We start from the raw sequence: 17,716 nt of genomic DNA on the forward strand, positions 1-17,716 counted from the left end.
TTAAATTAAAAAGTGACAAAGTAATTTATGGGAACTTTAAAAAACATAAAATTAGCATAAGAAACCATGTGTGAGTGCTCTGTATGCAGACGAGAGCGTTCTCGCAGCAGCACTCGGCTGCGTGGTGTCAAGCCAGAGGATTAGCAGGGCAACCACACGACACTTAAAAAAAGCGGGTGGCTTGTCAGAAGCTTGCTTGTAGCAAAATGGTCACAGGTGCAGCGTAGCACGTTGTTTCAAGCACAAGTGGAAGTTTAGAAAACGTTTCTTGTGTGTGGCCTTGCTGTGTAGATCTTTGGGCTTCCCTGGGGGCTCGGCAGTAAAGAATCTGCAGCAGACACTGGAGCCTCGGGTTTGATCCCTGGGTCAGGCAGATCCCCTGGGGGAGGGCATGGCAACCCCCTCCGGCATTCTCACCTGGAGAACCCTGTGGATAGAGGAGCTGGGCAAGCGATGGCTCATAGGGTCACAAAGAGTTGGACACGCGTGAAATGACTGATCACACGTGCACGTAGATCTGAGTTTCCCTACCGAGGATTGAACCCATGCCCCCTGCATCGGGAGCTCAGAGTCTTAATCACTGCACTGCCAAGGAAGTCCCTAGAAAACTTTTAAAAGAAATCATACTAGGCTATACCTGAAACTAACACGATATTATACGTCAACTATGTCTCAACAAAAATTAAAAGGAAAAAAAGCGTAGTAAGGTTTGATTATCCTAGTCTCTCTACACATAGAGACATAAACGTGCCCTTGAAGGTTTAATAAGAGCTTGTCCCAGGTAGAAAAAAAAATGGTTCTAGGTGCTAGGATGCTTCTTAAGCAGAACACCCACTGTTCGGTAGAAATAGTAGGTACATTCTATTTCTAATTCTCATAGCCATCCTGCATTAGGAAGCAGTAGTCTCATTTTAACGTGCAGGGAATATAAAACCCAGAAAAGCAAAATACATTATCCAGTGCCCTACAACTACTACAAGTTGGGATTGGTAGTCGAACCTAGATCTGAATGATTCCAGCACAAGTATTCTTTCTATCAAACCATTCCACTTCCCATGCTGAAAACTTGCTTCTGGTGTTGTTCAGGAATCAAGAATTGAGAAGGAAACGGCAACCCACTCCAGTATTCTTGCCTAGAAAATTCCATGGACAGAGGAGCCTGGCAGGCTGTAGTCTATGGGATCACAACGAGTCAGACACGACTGAGCACACACACACGGGAATCAAGAAAGTAAAAGCAGTGTTTGTTTGTTCATTACCTCAAGGGCTGGATAAGGAGTTAAACTTCCTGATTCTTAGTCCATTCTAAGATATCCTAACTGATATCCTAATTATGCATATCCTAATTATGCATAATTGGTTTGAGGAAAAGGTTTTGGTTTTTACAGTTGAGATGGGGAGACTGCCATGTATCAATGATGTAGCCACATTAAGTGATAGCTAAGAATAGGAATGTTTATTAAGAACTATAATGTTCAGATGCTTCTGCAAGGTGGGTGTATATGACCATTTCACAGATGAGAAAAGAAAGACTTGGGGATGTCAAGCAGCTTACTCGTGGCCCAAAACTGAGTAATAAACAATTAAATGAATATGAGTGGTGAAGTCTGAATTCAAACTCAAAACCCTATTCCAGAACTTTTCATTCTTTCCTCAGCCATGAAGCCACTGAAGTACAAAACAGATATACATAGAAGTGGCAAATATAAGACATTTGTCTCAAGAAATGTGGCTGTGAAGGGAATGAGAAACAGCAGCTGTTAACTAGAGTGAGGGACAAGGAAGTAAGGATCTTGTTGTGTTTCTTTAACGTACAGGCGATCAAACCACGTTTAAGATGGGAAGTGCATCGTAAAGACTGAAACACAGTCCAGAGCACAGAGTAAGTGCTTAATAATTGTTTCTTACTTGATGAAAGTGAAGGAGTTATTGATTAATGGAGCAGGGTCTATAAAAAAGCAGGCATGTCATGAACCAAGAATGGCAGTTAGTATTGGTAACAATGACATTTTTCCAGAGAATCAGAGGCAAAGGAAATAAGGGAAGCAAGATGTAAGGAGGTTTTAAGTTAGAACAAAAGGTAAATGGGGGTGGTCCAGTAGAGTGTTCTCCATGGTCTTGGTAAAATAAAAGGTAAAGTATCCGTGGTGAACGAGGAGGGAGTGAGAGGGTCCGGGAATGTGGGGAGCTTTTAAACAACTATTATGGTAAACGTGATAAGGTCTCAGTGAGACCAGATTCTGAAGAGGCTGTGTTTAGTTAGGTGTAAATGACTGGCATGGGCAGACAATTGCAAGGGACCCCATCAAATACACACTTAGATTGTTCTTAGTGCAGAGTTGATCAGCCTAGACTCAGGAAATACCAGACAATTGCTAGAGCTTTTTGTCCCATTTGGATGAACAATAGCCATATGTCAACCTACAAAGGTGTATAGAAGATAAAAGTTTATATTCCACATTGCCAGTTCACTGGCTAAATCTTGGGGCAGTTTAGTTCAGTTCAGTCACTCAGTTGTGTCCGACTCTTTGCAACCCCATGAACCACAGCACTCCAGGCCTTCCTATCCATCACCAACTGCCAGAGTCTACCCAAACCCATGTCCTTTGAGTCTGTGATGCCATCCAACCATCTCATCCTCTGTCATCCCCTTCTCCTCCTGCCCTCAATCTTTCCCAGCATCAGGGTCTTTTCAAATGAGTCAGCTCTTCACATCAGGTGGCCAAAGTATTGGAGTTTCAGCTTCAGCATCAGTCCTTCCAAAGAACACCCAGGACTGATTTCCTTTAGAATGGTCTGGTTGGATCTCCTTGCAGTCCAAGGGACTCTCAAGAGTCTTCTCCAACACCACAGTTCAAAAGCATCAATTCTTGGGGCAGGCACATAATAATTCCCCAATAAATAACTGAAGACCTTATAAAAATTCAAACTATGATTTCAAAATAACTCAAAAGAGCTCAGTAATGATTTTTATTTGTCGCATCCCTCATCCTTATGTGATCATCTTTTATGTTTATACTATGCTTCACACGTTTCAAGATGCTTTCGATACGTATCAGCTCATCTAATCTTTAAACCTTTATGAAGTATTTGGGGTCATACCACTCCCATTTGACAAATAGAAAAACTAAATCACGTGGAAATTAAATGATTTGCTAAAGATAAAGGACTGGTGTAAAGCTGGTGGTAAAATCAGTTTTCTAACATCTGACTCAATTCTAAGACATCCCAACAAAATCATGATTAGAAATTAAGTCTACAGTCAAGGTTTTATGGCAATTGGGGATGATATGATACATTGTTTTGGGGGATGTTTTAATATTTATTTTATTTATTTGGCTGTACTGGGGCTTAGTTGCAGCACATGTGATCTCTGACCTTTCCATTGTGGCATGCGGACTCTTAGTTGTGGCATACAGGATCTAGTTCCCTAATCAGGGATCAAGCCCGGGCCCCCTGCACTGGGAGTGTGACGTCTTAGCCACTGGACCACCAGGGAAGTCCTCATAGTATCTTTGGTTTTCTTAAGGAATCCATGGATTGAAAAGGAAATCCAGAACCGCAACTCAAGATGCTCCTTAGACCTCATGGACATGAAGGTTACAAGCACCTTCTTCATCAAAAGTCAACAATGTCAAAATCTAAGGGGTAGATTTCCTGAGTCCTCATAGATCTTCACATTACAAGAGGATTGTCACAATACCCGGAACCAGAATTTATTAAAAAAAAAAAAAAAACAAACTCAAGTACAAAGTTTGTGAAATAACACAATTTCCATTTTTTATTATATAAGTATACTACCACTGTCAAAGTTTCTTCGTTAATTATCCCCTCCCCTTCTCCCCACTCATTCCTCCCTTCCCCTTCAATTCTGCTTTTCCATGTATAGTTTTAGATCCTGACATAACGTCACCACTTTGGGTAGCTGGTGTTTCAGTGAACCTGGATCCACCCTTCACAGCGGGGCAGATAACCCCTGGGCACTGCTGGCAGACTCATGGAGGCCCCTGCCAGGCATTTCCTCCTAGTAAAATGACCCGAGTGTTCCACCCATGTGTCAGAGTACATGACTTGTGTAAGGCCTCTACTAAGCTCCCAAAATTAAAGAGAATGAAAAATTCAAATCAGAGGTTGTTAACTTCCCAGATTCTTGAGAGCTGTTTTCATGTTCTAGACAGTTCTGCAATTTCTCTCCCCTTCATTCACAACTCTTCCCATTTTTCTGTAACCGGTATGAACTGCTCCCTACTGTAAGTACGGTCAGTTCTCTTTTGTTTTTGCTATTAAGCATACTTTAAAATTATGGTTAAGAATTGTATTACCAAACTTATTACATCTCTTGTGGAAGTTTGAGTATTACAACTAGGTGTAAGTCAAACTCCCATTCAGCTTTTTAGCAAAATGGCCAGCATCTACTTGAAACCTTAGTTCAGTTCAGTGCAGTCGCTCAGTCGTGTCCAGTTCTTTGCGACCCCATGGACTGCAGCACACCAGGCCTCCCTGTCCATCACCAGCTCCCGCAGCTTAAACTCATGTCCATTGAGCCGGTGATGCCATCCAACCATCTCATCCTCTGTCGTCCCCTTCTCCTCCCACCTTCAATCTTTCCCAGCATCAGGGTCTTTTCCGATGAGTCAGTTCTTCACATCAGGTGGCCAAAGTATTGGAGTTTCAGCTTTAGCATGAGTCCTTCCAATGAATATTCAGGACAGGATTTCCTTTAGGATGGTCTGGTTGGATCTCCTTGCTATCCAAGGGACTCTCAAGAGTCTTCTCCAAAACCATAGTTTAATAGCATCAATTCTTCGATGCTCAGCTTTATAGTCCAAGTCTCACATCCATACATGACTACTGAAAAAACCATAGCTTTGACTAGACGGACCTTGCTGGCAAAGTAATGTCTTTGCTTTTTAATATGTTGTCTAGGTTGGAAATAACTTTTATTCCAACAAGCAAGAATCTTTTCATTTCATGGCTGCAGTCACCATCTGCAGTGATTTTGGAGCCCAAGAAAATAAAGTCTGTCACTGTTTCCATTGTTTCCCCATCTATTTTTGCCATGAAGTGATGGGATCGGATGCCGTGATCCTAGTTTTCTGAATGTTGAGCTTTAAGCCAACTTTTTCACTCTCCTCTTTCACTTTCATCAAGAGGCTCTTTAGTTCTTCTTTGCTTTCTGCCATAAGGGTGGTGTCATCTGCATAACTGAGGTTATTGGTATTTCTCCTGGCAATCTTGATTCCAGCTTGTGCTTCATCCAGCCCAGCATTTCTCATGATGTACTCTGCATATAAGTTAAATAAGCAGGGTGACAATATACTTAAGACCTTAAGCTTTAAGGTCCTATTAAAAGGCCCAGGAACATGATTCCTGAATCTGACTTGGGATGAGAGTGGGCAGTAGGATGTAAACTTCCCTGCTTAGCTCACTGCAGCTGAGCTGTCCTGTACTGTCCGGTAGTCTTGCTGTGTCTGCTACTATGAGGCCCATATCCCTGCACGTTTCTCGGAGGAAGAAATTCCAAATGGTCTTTTCAATTCTTGTAAAGCCACAGACTACCTAGGCAATATTGATATCCCTGAGACTTGAGGGATAAGACCCAAATATATAGATAGATAGATTGATCAGAGTTTTGGTTGTTAACTCTCTAGCTTTACATTTCTAATTCTTGATACTAACTAAATTCTAAACTTGTTGTTCTTTCCCTTTGTTGTATTTCATATATTTTAGATCTTTTCATGATTTTATTTCAGGCTCCTCAGTTCCAAATCATGAGACATTTTTCGCCCTGTCAACCTGTATCAGTCATCCATCTTTGGAGCCCCATTTTCCACAAACTCCTGGATGTCTACTTTCCTGCTATCTGATTGTCAAATTCTGAAACATGTGTCTAAAACACCACTTTATTTGAATTCCTTTATAGATTATTTTATAGTCTCCAGAGTTAATATTGCCCTAATAAAACTGAAAACAGTTCAATATTTTACTAAGAGGCAAGGCACCAATTAGAAAAGCTGGACTTATGAAAATCTGCTAGTATGTCCATTTGAACTTATCAATAATTTCCATCTCATGACTTTAAGAGCATGGACAGAACATAGCAGAAAGGGCACAAACATCATAAGATATCAACTAAGTTTTATATTCTGGCTAAGTTTGAATTCCACTTCTGTTGCTTACTGACTCTCTGAAGTTCGGTAGTTTTCTTACTTATCAAATGGAAACTAGATAACAAATACCCAAAGAAATGTTATGTAAGTTAAATAAAATTCCATATGCAAATGCCTAAAATGTTTCCTAGCAAAAAATTGATTTATTATGTTATAATTAATCTCAGAAATTTCCTATAGATTTATTGTTTCTGTTTCTTCTTTATTTGCTTTATTATAACTGAATATCCATTCTTTTCTTCAATCACATCAGACTAGATTTTTGCTTTTGAGAATTCTGATATTATTAATTATATTTTGGCACAATTTTTGAAGTTTACATTAAGATTGTAGAACCAATCATATTATAGTAAGGCAAGTCTACCTGTTTTTTGCCTCCCTGAAAAACTAAGATGCTTTTCCTTAGTATTATTTTGTATGCATGCAAATATATTCCTTGTAGTATTTGAAAGTGACCATAGATTTTGCAAAGCAAAATATCCCATTGCTAAATACTAGTGTAACATAGGAATACTTTAGTGTGTGTTCCCTCAAGCTTAATGAAGAACAAGACACTTATAGTTTAGTGTCTCATTTAGCCTGTCAGATTATCTCTAACAGTTTTCCAAAAGTAATTTGGAAAAACAACCCATCCAATTCTCCATCTCCCAGCTCTCCTTTCCTCTGGTTTGACTGTGCCCTCAGGCACGCCCTCTGGTGGTGGTGGTGAGATGGCTGTCATAGTTCCCTGAGCACCCCTTGGAGTTACAAGTCCAGGCAATCACACCGCTTTTTGGACAGCTCAAGTTATTATAACCTGGGAAGGAGGAGTAGATGCCCGGCAAGAAGAGCAGGGGGCCGCCCCAGCGGCCCCATCAGAAAGCCTCCTAATCCTGTGTAAAGATAAATCCATAGCACATGGAGTTCAGGGTAGGTTGGGTTCTAGTCTACCCAGTTCAGCATTCCCCAAACCATGTCTATAATTTCTCACCTTCAGGCCTTAGATCACTCTCATGTGGTGGAGTCTCCCACTTGTCAAAACATTTTCCGTGAAAAGATGTCACAAATGGCTAATAAATAATTTTTCTTCTCTTTGGGTAATGGTTTATTAGGGCTTCCATGGTAGCTCAATCAGTAAAGAATCTGCTTGCAGTGCAAGAGACCCAAGTTCGGTCCCTGAGTCAGGAAGATACCCTGGAGAAGGAAATGGCTATGCACTACAGTATTCTTTCCTGGGAAATCCCATTGGCAGAGGAGTCTGGTGGGCTACAGTCCATGGGGTTGCAAGAATCGGACTCGACTTGGTGACTAAACCACCAATGGTTTATTAATATCCATTCGAAGTAGCTTATTCTTTTTGTGTAAAGCTTTCAAGTCACTTACGATTCTATCAAACCATATTATTTATAACTTAAAATAACAAGCTGCATTTTCATCTGTCTCATTCACTAGGATTTTTAATATTTGTTTTATGAAAGAAGAGGTGAGTAATAATACCTTATTAGACAAATGGTCCTGGGACATTGGTAAATAAGAACAACAATAAACCCATTAAAAATAGATCCTGATCTCACATCTAATTCCAAAATAAATCACTAATAATTTTTAAAAGTTAAATGTAAAAACATGAATCCAATGAGAAACAGGAGAAAATATAAGGTTAATAATTATGTGTTCTCAGGGTAGGGAAGGCCTTCTTAAATTATCCAATGATAAATTAATTTATCATTAAATTATCCAATTTATCTAGTGACAAATTATCCATGAAAAAATTTACTAATCAAATACAAGAAAAAGTAGTTAGCCTTAAATATCAAAAAACTTTAAGACAAAGAGAGAAAAATATTTCTAACAGATAAATGTAATCAGAAATTTTCATTTATCAGATTTATAAGGGAGCTAATTATCCCTACCTCAACCCCCCAAAAAATGGCTGGCCAAAGAAAACATGAGCTAAGCCTGTGAGATTTTCTCCTGTCAAGGAACGTCACAAGTCAGGGGTGTAGGGACTGGACAATTTTTAAAACTCCAAGAGGACTATGAGAGTGAGGAGAGAGTGAAGTGAAGTGAAGTTGCTTAGTCGTGTCCAACTCTTTGTGACCCCATGGACTGTAGCCAGGCTCCTGAGAGGGTAGTATTTCTAATAATTACCATAAGAGAGGCAGAAATATCTAAAAGGAATTAGGAAACTTTTTGTATAAAATATAAGCAGTAGAAAAGTGGTTGCCAGGGGCTGAGTTGAGGGGAAAAGGGAGAGGTGGTTGGTCAAAGGGTAGAAACTTTCATTTATAAGATGTATAAAGTATGAGGATATAAAGCAGAACATGGTGACTACAGTTGATAACACTATACTGTATAATTGAAATTTGTTAAAAGAGTACAACTTAAGTATTTTCGCCACCCTTCCCAAAAAGATAAATACGTGAAGTGATAGATATATTAATTAACTTGGTGGGGAGAAACCTTTCACAATATATATGTGTATCAAATCATCACATTATACAGTTTAAATATCTTAAAATTTTATTTGTCAATTATACATCAGTAAACTGGGTGGTGGGGGGTGGGGAGAAATGGAACATTTAAAAATCTATGTCCCGTGATACTGAGAGTATTAAATTCTTTAAAGCATTCATTCAACCTACAATGCATTTCCTTCATTATTATGTTTAAAATCCTCATTTCTGCATACTTGGAATGGCCAGTTCTTGCATGATGAAGATTTGTCTTGATTCACAGTATTTTTTGTTTTGCTTCTTAGGTACCAACAAAGGACCAATGACTTTCTCAACAACTGCTCTACCGCCACCGCCACCATCCCATCCAGCCAGCCAGCCACCATTGCCAGCATCTCACCCAACACAGTTGCCAGCCCCAAGTCTACCTCCCAGAAACATTAAACCTCCCTTAGACCTCAAGTAAGCAAAAGATTATTTCGCCATTTCTTTTTTTTTTTTTTCTTCTTTGCCATTTCTTTGTCAATCTCTTGTCAGGAATTTTCAAATGTGCTTGGCTGAGTGCTGAGGGTTCCGTGTGACTCTGGTGGAGCCACAAAAGTGGTCAGTTAGCAGGGAGAAGAGATGGCTTAGCAAGCTGCTCTCACACCTCCATATCCTTTAGCAATTCTTATTTATCTGCTTTGGCAATGGTTTTCCCCTTAAGAGTTCATTTGAGGAAAATTTCTAGAGCCTTTTTAGAAGTTCTGAAGCATTCTTCAGGTCCACACAACCACCATCTCCTTAACCTTCATCATCATTTCCGCCACCACTACCATTAGCATCACTGCCACCATCGTTTTCATCACCACCGTCATTTTCATCACCACCGTCGTTTTCATCACCACCATCATTTTCATCACCACCATCATTTTCATCACCACCATCATTACTACCAATACCACCATAATATTTTGTTGGCGGCCTGTAACATGCTAGGCACTTTACATATATAATCCTTATGACTTTATTGAGTGGATAGTGTTTTCATCATTTCACAGATGAGTAAATGGAACTTTACAGAGGTTAAGTAACTCTCAATAGCAGACTGTCAATAGCAGTCTGAGTCCACTGTATACTTAAAAGTTTAACCACTCTGCTAAGTAACCTCCTATAAGTAAAAAAATGGAGGTTTTCTCTGAGTAATCAGATTTCTGACTGTGTATTTAAAAAATAGGAAACTTATTCAAGCCCACTTTCACTTTTCTTAGATGGTACTTTTTAGACATATCAGAACTGTATATGTTGTTATGCACAGGCTCTTTATCTGTGATTTACCAGAAGAGCTGGTTGAGAAAAAAAAAGCAGAAGACTGGGATAGAATGAAATATTGTTTCAAAGAGAAATAGACAATGGCAAGCATAGATTCTGTTGGCAAGTCAGAGTAGATCTTCTATTTCTTCTTCTAAAAAATTGTTTTGCATGATTATCCTTTACCACAAATATGCCAAAAATATTTAGCTCCAGTTGTTTTTCCTTCACTCCAATCCCCTACCAGATTGATGTTCATTACATTCTAAAGTACTTAATAACCATAAGCCTTATGATAGACTCAGTTAATACCATGTCTGATTGACAGCTTTCCTTCAATGCTGATAATTACAATTTAGAACAGGAGTTGAAAACACACTTGTCAAAAAAAAAAAAGAAAACACACTTGTCATGGGTAGTTAGTGCTACATTTCACTTTATTAGGCTTTGATGGGGAGTGAGGGGGTGCTGTTGGTTAAAAAGAGAACTCCAACTGAATACAAGATGTTAGAGCAGTTTACTATTTTACATACAGCCTGCATTTTACATTTATGTTAACCACATGCCCTTCCAGACATTCGAGTTTATGAATCCTAGTTTATGACAACCAGCTACCAAAGCAGAATATGAGCCATTTGCCTACTAACATATGAGTGTCAAATAAATATTAACTTAATTAAAATAACTAATATGTGCTCTTATATAAACTTGATTTCTGTATAAATTGCTTTCTTTTCACATGTATTAAATCCTGTGTCTTTATCCTACTCTGAGGAATCTAACCCATTAGATTTTGATCTCAGTACTTTTGAGGCTTATTATATGACTCTATCCCAACAGCTGGCTTTAATTAGGCTTCTGGATCCTGTGTAATTCTAGTGAGAAATTTCAGCAAGTACCTTGAGTATGAATTCTTGATAATTGATAAGGCAAAAAGACTGGTGATTCTTTGACTGAAGAAATCATGCAGGAGGGTTTATCACTATTGCTATTGTTTGAGCATCCCCGGGACCAGTCCTAGGTTTGGGATCAACCGCAAGGACACTCAGGACCCAGCACACAGGAGTACTTGTGGTTGAGGTTTATCCTAGTCATACTCTTCTTCTAAACTTGGCAGTGGACAGAGTAAAACTGCTCCTTTCTCTAGCTACAAAAATGCAATGCATGTGTGGTATTGCTTCCCAGGGAAGCCTATTACAGTCATCTTTCCATTGAAAGCTGCCACCTAGGCACCTTCTGCCTAGCAACTACCAAAATACCAGACCTCTAGAAGTAAAGCAGGTGTTCACCATAAGTCGTGTTGTTTATACAGTCTAGACACAGCAAAGCGCTCTTATCATTAGGCAACTTTTCCTATCAGTGCAAGGAATGCTTTAGAAGCTGAGTTCCCAGATATAAGCCAACAGACTATCTTGGTAGAAGATTCTTTTTAAAATAGCAGCTTCAGGCCTGCTACGTTAACTCTTTTCTGTAAACCTGCCCCCTAGAATCCACTGTGATAAGGTGAGGAATACAAAGTTGTAGAAGGAAGAACAAATTTCAAAGAGACCAGTAGCCTGGACTACTGCATCCTACCGATGTTGGTCAGTTTCCCACATATTTAGGAAATTCTTACAAAGTCGAAAAGAGTCCACCAACCAACCAGGTTCAAACGTTTGCCTGTAACATTGCTTACATCAGAAATTAGCAAAATCCATCAGTTGTAATAAATTTAACTTCATCCTTATTTCCATTTTATTAAGGACTCCTAGTTCAAAAATCTGATTCATTTAAGAGTTACCAACTCCTCAAAATGTATACTATCAGAAAAAAAAAAGATGCTGAGAAACAAGAATTTAGATGTTACATTGCCTAGATATGCTGGAACTGTCACATCTAAAAGTTAAATGTCAGATGAAGATGAAAGCTAAGGAATATCTGTCAGATGATTATTTTTTCAAAAGTAAAAATGTGGTATATGGTGTAAGACTTTCAGGCTTCCATCAGAGAGCCCAAGTAAAATCCAAAATGAAGAAATATCTAGGTTGGAAACTTTCCTGCAAGTAGGGGAAGCTAGAAAAGACACAAAGAGGAAATGAAAGTAAAATGGGTCTTGATAGTCAGACACACAAATTTATATTTCATGCGAGAGGGAAATTTATAGAATGATCTTTAAGTAAAATTGTGAAAGATGGGTGTCTCTGTGCTTTTTCTTTGCACCACCGCCCTTCTAGTAATTATTTTGTGAGGCACCACTTTGTGCCTTTGTAATAGAAGTTCAGGAAATATCAGTGAACAAAATAAAGATCCCTGCTCACATAAAGCAGGGGGCAAGAGTCATAAGGGAAAAAATAAGAAACTAGTAAAGGATATAGAATGTTAGCAAATATCAAGTGATGTGGGATAAAGTAGAGCAGGTTAGGTGGTGTAGTGTGATGGCTGGGGACAGTGTGTTGCAACTTTAAAAGGAGAGATGAGGGTTGCTCGCCTTATAGGAAGTTATACTTGAGAAAAGACTCAAGGCAGTAAAGGCGTTAAAGCATGCAGATATCTGGAGGAAGACCATTCTAGTCTAGTCAGAGAGGACAGACAGGACAAAGTCCTCGAGTGTCTAGGGACTCGGAAAGAGGTAACTGAGGCTGGAGTAGATGGAAAGTGTAGAGACAGACTCATGCAGACCCTGCAGGTCGTGATAGAGATGATGGCTCTTATCCTAAGTGACATGGGAAATGCTGAAGAGCTTGAGTGGAGCAGTGATATTTTCAGGCTCACGTTTTGTGAGTATTGCCTTAATTGCTGTCTGTAAAGAGGTAGTAGCAAATGTTGAAGAAGGAAAACCAGTTAGGCAGATCCTACCGAAATGCAGGCAAGATATTCTAACCAGGATGGTGCAGTGGAGATGATGACAGGGGTCCAGATTCTGGATGTACTTTGAAGGTAGAGACCACAGAATTTGGACTTAGGGTATGAGAGGAAAAGAGGATCCAGGGTGACTCCAAGGTTCTGAGCCTGAGTAACTCCAGGAATGATGTGTCCATAACTGAATGAGATTGGCTGAAGGTGAGTAAGTTTGGGAGTGGGGAAAATCAGGACAGCACAGCTGTGCAAAGCTTGTGGTGTGCATGCAGGCAGAGATGTTGAGGAGGCAATTAGGTGTAAGAAGTGAAGAGCTGAAAGGGAGTTCTGAGTTATAAATATATGCTTGTCGTGGAAGTATACTCCATGCTTCAAGTCAGACACTGTTAGGATCACAGAGGAAGTGCATTCCTAGAACCAAGGATTAGAAAAAGAACCTGTGCTCAGGTGAGGGACTGGCTCCCAAGAGGCATAAATGACTGATAAGGTTCACATATCCCCCAGGGTGTAGAGTCTGTGTTGCTTAAGGCAAGGACAAAAACTTCTAACGTGGATCAAAGAAAGAATTTCAGAATACATGCCATTATTACCTGCCTACTTCCCAGAAGTCACGTGTAATTATATTGTTCAGGTCAGAATTTTCCTTAAGAATGTAAAGAATTGGAGGCAGGTGAGAATTTAAAATAATAAACATATTTTAAAAGAAAGTAGTTGAAGCCAAAGTTATACTGCATTTTAAATTGTATTGTTTCCCCACCTAGTGGTCAGAAAGCAGCTAGCTCCATTTTCTATTTTATTCAGATGTTTGTAGAGGAACTGAAATGGGTCAGAAGAGCTCGTTTATCATTTTCAGTGTTCAAATCAACTTCTTTAGGGTAACATATTTCTTGGTGCCACTTTAAAATATTAATTATAATTTTAACAATGTAACTGATTATTCATATGAATATAGAACCAATAGTTAAATATTTTAGTATACAAAGCAAATTACATGGTTATTAATAGTAATGAGACAGGAAAAGTGAAGTAATAAGAAATAATAACTAATGGAAATTACTATGGTTGAAAAAGGAAAGTTTAACCAGATCTTACTTTGGGATCATTCTTAGTGTAAGATTTTTCTGGCTCTAAAATTAGAGGAAATGTAAGAATTCACCACTGTAACCTTTTTTTACTAGTTAGAAATATTTAACATTTTCTGGAATTTGAGACTTGCCGTAACAGTCATGCACTCCCAGACAGACTTACCTAAGTCCATTGGCTTAAACAAGTCATCATAATTGTATAATTTCTCATGCGTTAAATACAGGAAGACATGTTCCAGAGAAAAATTCACTGGATTTCATTTTCAGTGAGGGCAGGCATGGGACAAAGTGTCACTTAGATTTCCTCTGTCTTTAAGAATCAAACTGACAAATGCTAAAGTCACAGAATAAAGGTCATGAATGGCAAATAAGGTATAAAGGTCAATAGCTTCCCATCTTTAAAAGTCAGGATATAGAGCTCTAATAGCTTTCTGAGCATGACAGTCATAACATTAAATTAATTTTGCTTTTCTTTTTTAATTCTGTAGGCTAAAGTAGAAAAACAAAGAACTATAGTGAAAGACCTTCTTGAATAGATGTCCTTACTGTAACAAATGATAAGCCTCCTTTTCTTTTTCACCCACCCCCTCTGCTTCATTTTCTAGGACTTGGGTTGTGACTCGTTTCATTGATTGTCTGTTTCTCTCTGTTTGGCTTTTCTCAATGCCTGTGACACTTTTTTTTTTTCCTTACAGTTTGATCTGGGTCTATCCATGACACTCACCTCCTCCTCCCCCTCATCTTTCTTCCTTTTATTCTTCACTGTTATTCCTATTCTTAACATTATTTCATACTTAGAATATTTTGCTGTTCTATTTGTGTTGAATTCAGACCTATATAAAACTAAAATTTAGATGCTATAATGTTGGGTCCCTGAATATATGCACGCATGCAAACATTATCTACAAGTAATAAATGGTTTGCATAAGTGTAAGTAGATATGTATGAGCATGCTACACAGATCTTCATTTTGCAAATATTTGTTACTCTTCCGTGTGTTTCAGGAAGTTAACTGCAAGTCCAGTAGTCTTTTTAACTTAATATTATTTTCAAAAATAATAAACAGTTTGCTTTAGTAATAAATGCTAGTTTCTTAGTGTTACTAAGACAGCATTAATTTAGTCAAAAGTCCTATACCTGACAAGAATTATTCTAACAGTTTCCTGAAAATGACAGTCATAATAATTAACCAACAAAGACATAATCTCATCACACCAAGGGTTGATGGTCTCATAGTAGGAATGAAGTGAAATGAAGTGAAGGAATAGAGACCTGCAAGTAATTGCTGTATAAGTATAGTAATCCAGAATAGTCTCTGTAGTGAGCAATGTGTGACATATGGAAGTAGCAACTGCATGAGCTTGGGAGAGTTGAGATAACTTCACAGAGGAGGGAGCGTTTAAGGAGAATCTTAAAGATTAAGGAGGGCCTCCACAGGGGATGATGAGAAGGGAGGATTACTCCAGAGCTCCAGAGAACGCCAATAGTATGGGCTAGGCATGGAGGAACAAGAAACCAGTCTTCACAGAATACATGAATTCAGTGTTAATATCTGAAAAGAAGATGATGTAAGAAGAGGAAATATGAAAAATAAAACTGTAAAAGAGCAGGGCTGATCTTAAGGAACTGCACACTATGAAAAGGACAACAGACTTCATTCTATAGAATGTCAATGTATTTTGATGTCTGAGGTGCTTTACATCTTATGCTTTTAATTAATACTCAATTTACTAAAGTTAATAGTGCAAAGGCCTAATTTATTTTAAGTACTTAAATTCACATAATTTGCTATGCTATTTATACACCCAGTAATTTTTATTTCAATGAAAATGATTATTTTCAGGGGGATCTTTGATCAATGATTGGACAACTCAGACTAAATTCTTTCATATCAATACTTATGCTCATAATAAACTTAAGTAATTAAACTCGTTTACATGTTTGACATTGCATGTATGAATTTACATACTGAATTTTATTTTTAAGCATTTCTGATGCCTGACTGAACAAATTTCATAACTTTACTCAGCAAAACCCTCTCAAGAATTTGTAAACAATTCATAAATCTATTAAATCATATCCAGGTCCTTTAAATAATCCAATTGCATTTACAATTGGATTTTTCAGATACTTTTAAAGAAACATATTTATTTTTTAAAATGTTAAGCATATAAGAGGCAAGGAGAATAATATAATGAGTACCCATATACCCCTCCCCAACTTCAACAATTATAAGCTCACTACCAATCTTGTTTTATCTATACACTACCCACTTCCCTCGTCTCGTATTATTTTGAAATTAATATCAAACATCATATAATTACATTCATAAATATTTGAGTAGGTATTCCTAAAAATAGACCCTTTCTATTAATAGAAAACATCAAGCCACTATTCAGTTGTCTCTTAAATCCTGTGTGGGTTTTTTTGTTTGTTTGAGTAAGAATCCAAGCAAAGTCTGTGGCTTATATGTCTTGCAATTCTCTTTCAAGCTATAGGTTCCTCTTGTATTACTTTCGTTTTACTTATTGTAGTTCATTTGTTGAATACATCAAGTTGTTGGTGGGCATTATAGTTGCCCACAGTCTACACTGTGCTGATCGCTTCCTTATAGTAAGCTTGTGTGTTCCCCATTCCTCTGTGAACTGGCTGTTGGATATAGACAAGCGCTTGATCAAATTTCGTTCTATTTTCTAAATGTGTTTCTTTCTTTGTTTAGGTAAGATGTGGGACTCCTTCCTAGGTGATGGTGGATTTTCTTTATCAGGAGCTCATAGTTTTAGCTGATTCTGTTTTGTGAGGCCAGCAATCATAGACATTCAACACTTAAGAGTCCTTACTTTTCCACTAAAATAATAAGCCTAACTCACAAATATCTAATGTAACAAATTTCTTAAACATAACAAACACTTAAAATATTGAACATACATTATTGTCCCAATGATTAGAAAATTTACTTCACAGATTTTTGTATCACGGGTTTGAATTACTTCATCCTTTCTGTATTTAATTCTGAATCTTCTAAGATCTAAAAAGGCCAAGTAAGAAAAACAAGCGTCATGTCATGATCAATCTCACTGGACGTTCATACTTACCTAGATAGTAAGCTATGCATATATGTTAATTTTTAAATGTTCAATTTTTTAAGTGAATTTATTAGATACAAGTTTATGACTACACATATGTATCTAAGGTATTTCTTCCAGAGTCACAAGGATATCCACTAAACCCTTTTTATGGCCTTAGTGATAGCAAGGCTCTTCCTGTTCACATTCTTCAAATGCTATTAATTTCACATAAGAAAGATCACTTTGGCAGCTGCATAAAGAAGGGACTTTAAGGGTAGAAAAGATGAAGCACAATTCTCATTACTAGGAGACCATCCAGAAGGCCACTGCAGGGGTCCACACTAGTGATGGTAGAATCCTGCTCTTGTGTCTAGCAGGACAGGGGAGAGAGACGGAAGGGGAAGTGTATTATAGGAGACATTAAATATGTAGAACTGACAGAACTTGATTAATTTCACATAGCACTGTAAAAGGGTGAGAAATAACGGCTCTCACTTTTTGAGTGAGGCTTGGGTGGTGAAGTGAATTTGTGGTGCAATACACCAAGGTAAGAAACTGAGTAGGAAAAACAGATTTAGGCTGAAATGAGAAAGGAAAACCTCAACTTCAGGGATGTTAATATAGAGCCATCAGTGGGACATACAAACACAGAAAGATGAATATATAGATAGGCAGATGATAGATAGATAGATGTGTCTGAAACAAAGAATATGAGATTCTCTATGGGCTTGAGATTTCAGTGTGAAGTCACCAACATTAAGATACTTTGTGAAGGTGAGGAAGCATGTGAGAATGTAAGACCATCTGGGGCAAAGGTAGAAGGGAAAAAATGC

General features: G+C 38.1%; 1 protein-coding gene across 7 annotated transcripts in view; it reads left to right on the top strand.

The window, feature by feature from the left end:
* FYB (FYN binding protein) overlaps positions 1 to 17,716 on the top strand; it is a 181,550-nt gene that overhangs the window by 123,978 nt on the left and 39,856 nt on the right. For all 7 annotated transcript variants that reach the window (XM_010853737.1, XM_010853739.1, XM_010853743.1 and 4 more), the window contains one exon: positions 8,911 to 9,067. In XM_010853737.1, coding sequence (XP_010852039.1) covers positions 8,911 to 9,067 — 157 coding nt within the window. The remainder of the gene's footprint in view (positions 1 to 8,910; positions 9,068 to 17,716) is intronic.

The sequence above is a fragment of the Bison bison genome, unplaced genomic scaffold (genome assembly GCF_000754665.1).
Source record: "Bison bison bison isolate TAMUID 2011002044 unplaced genomic scaffold, Bison_UMD1.0 scf7180017864331, whole genome shotgun sequence".
NCBI lineage: Eukaryota > Metazoa > Chordata > Mammalia > Artiodactyla > Bovidae > Bison > Bison bison.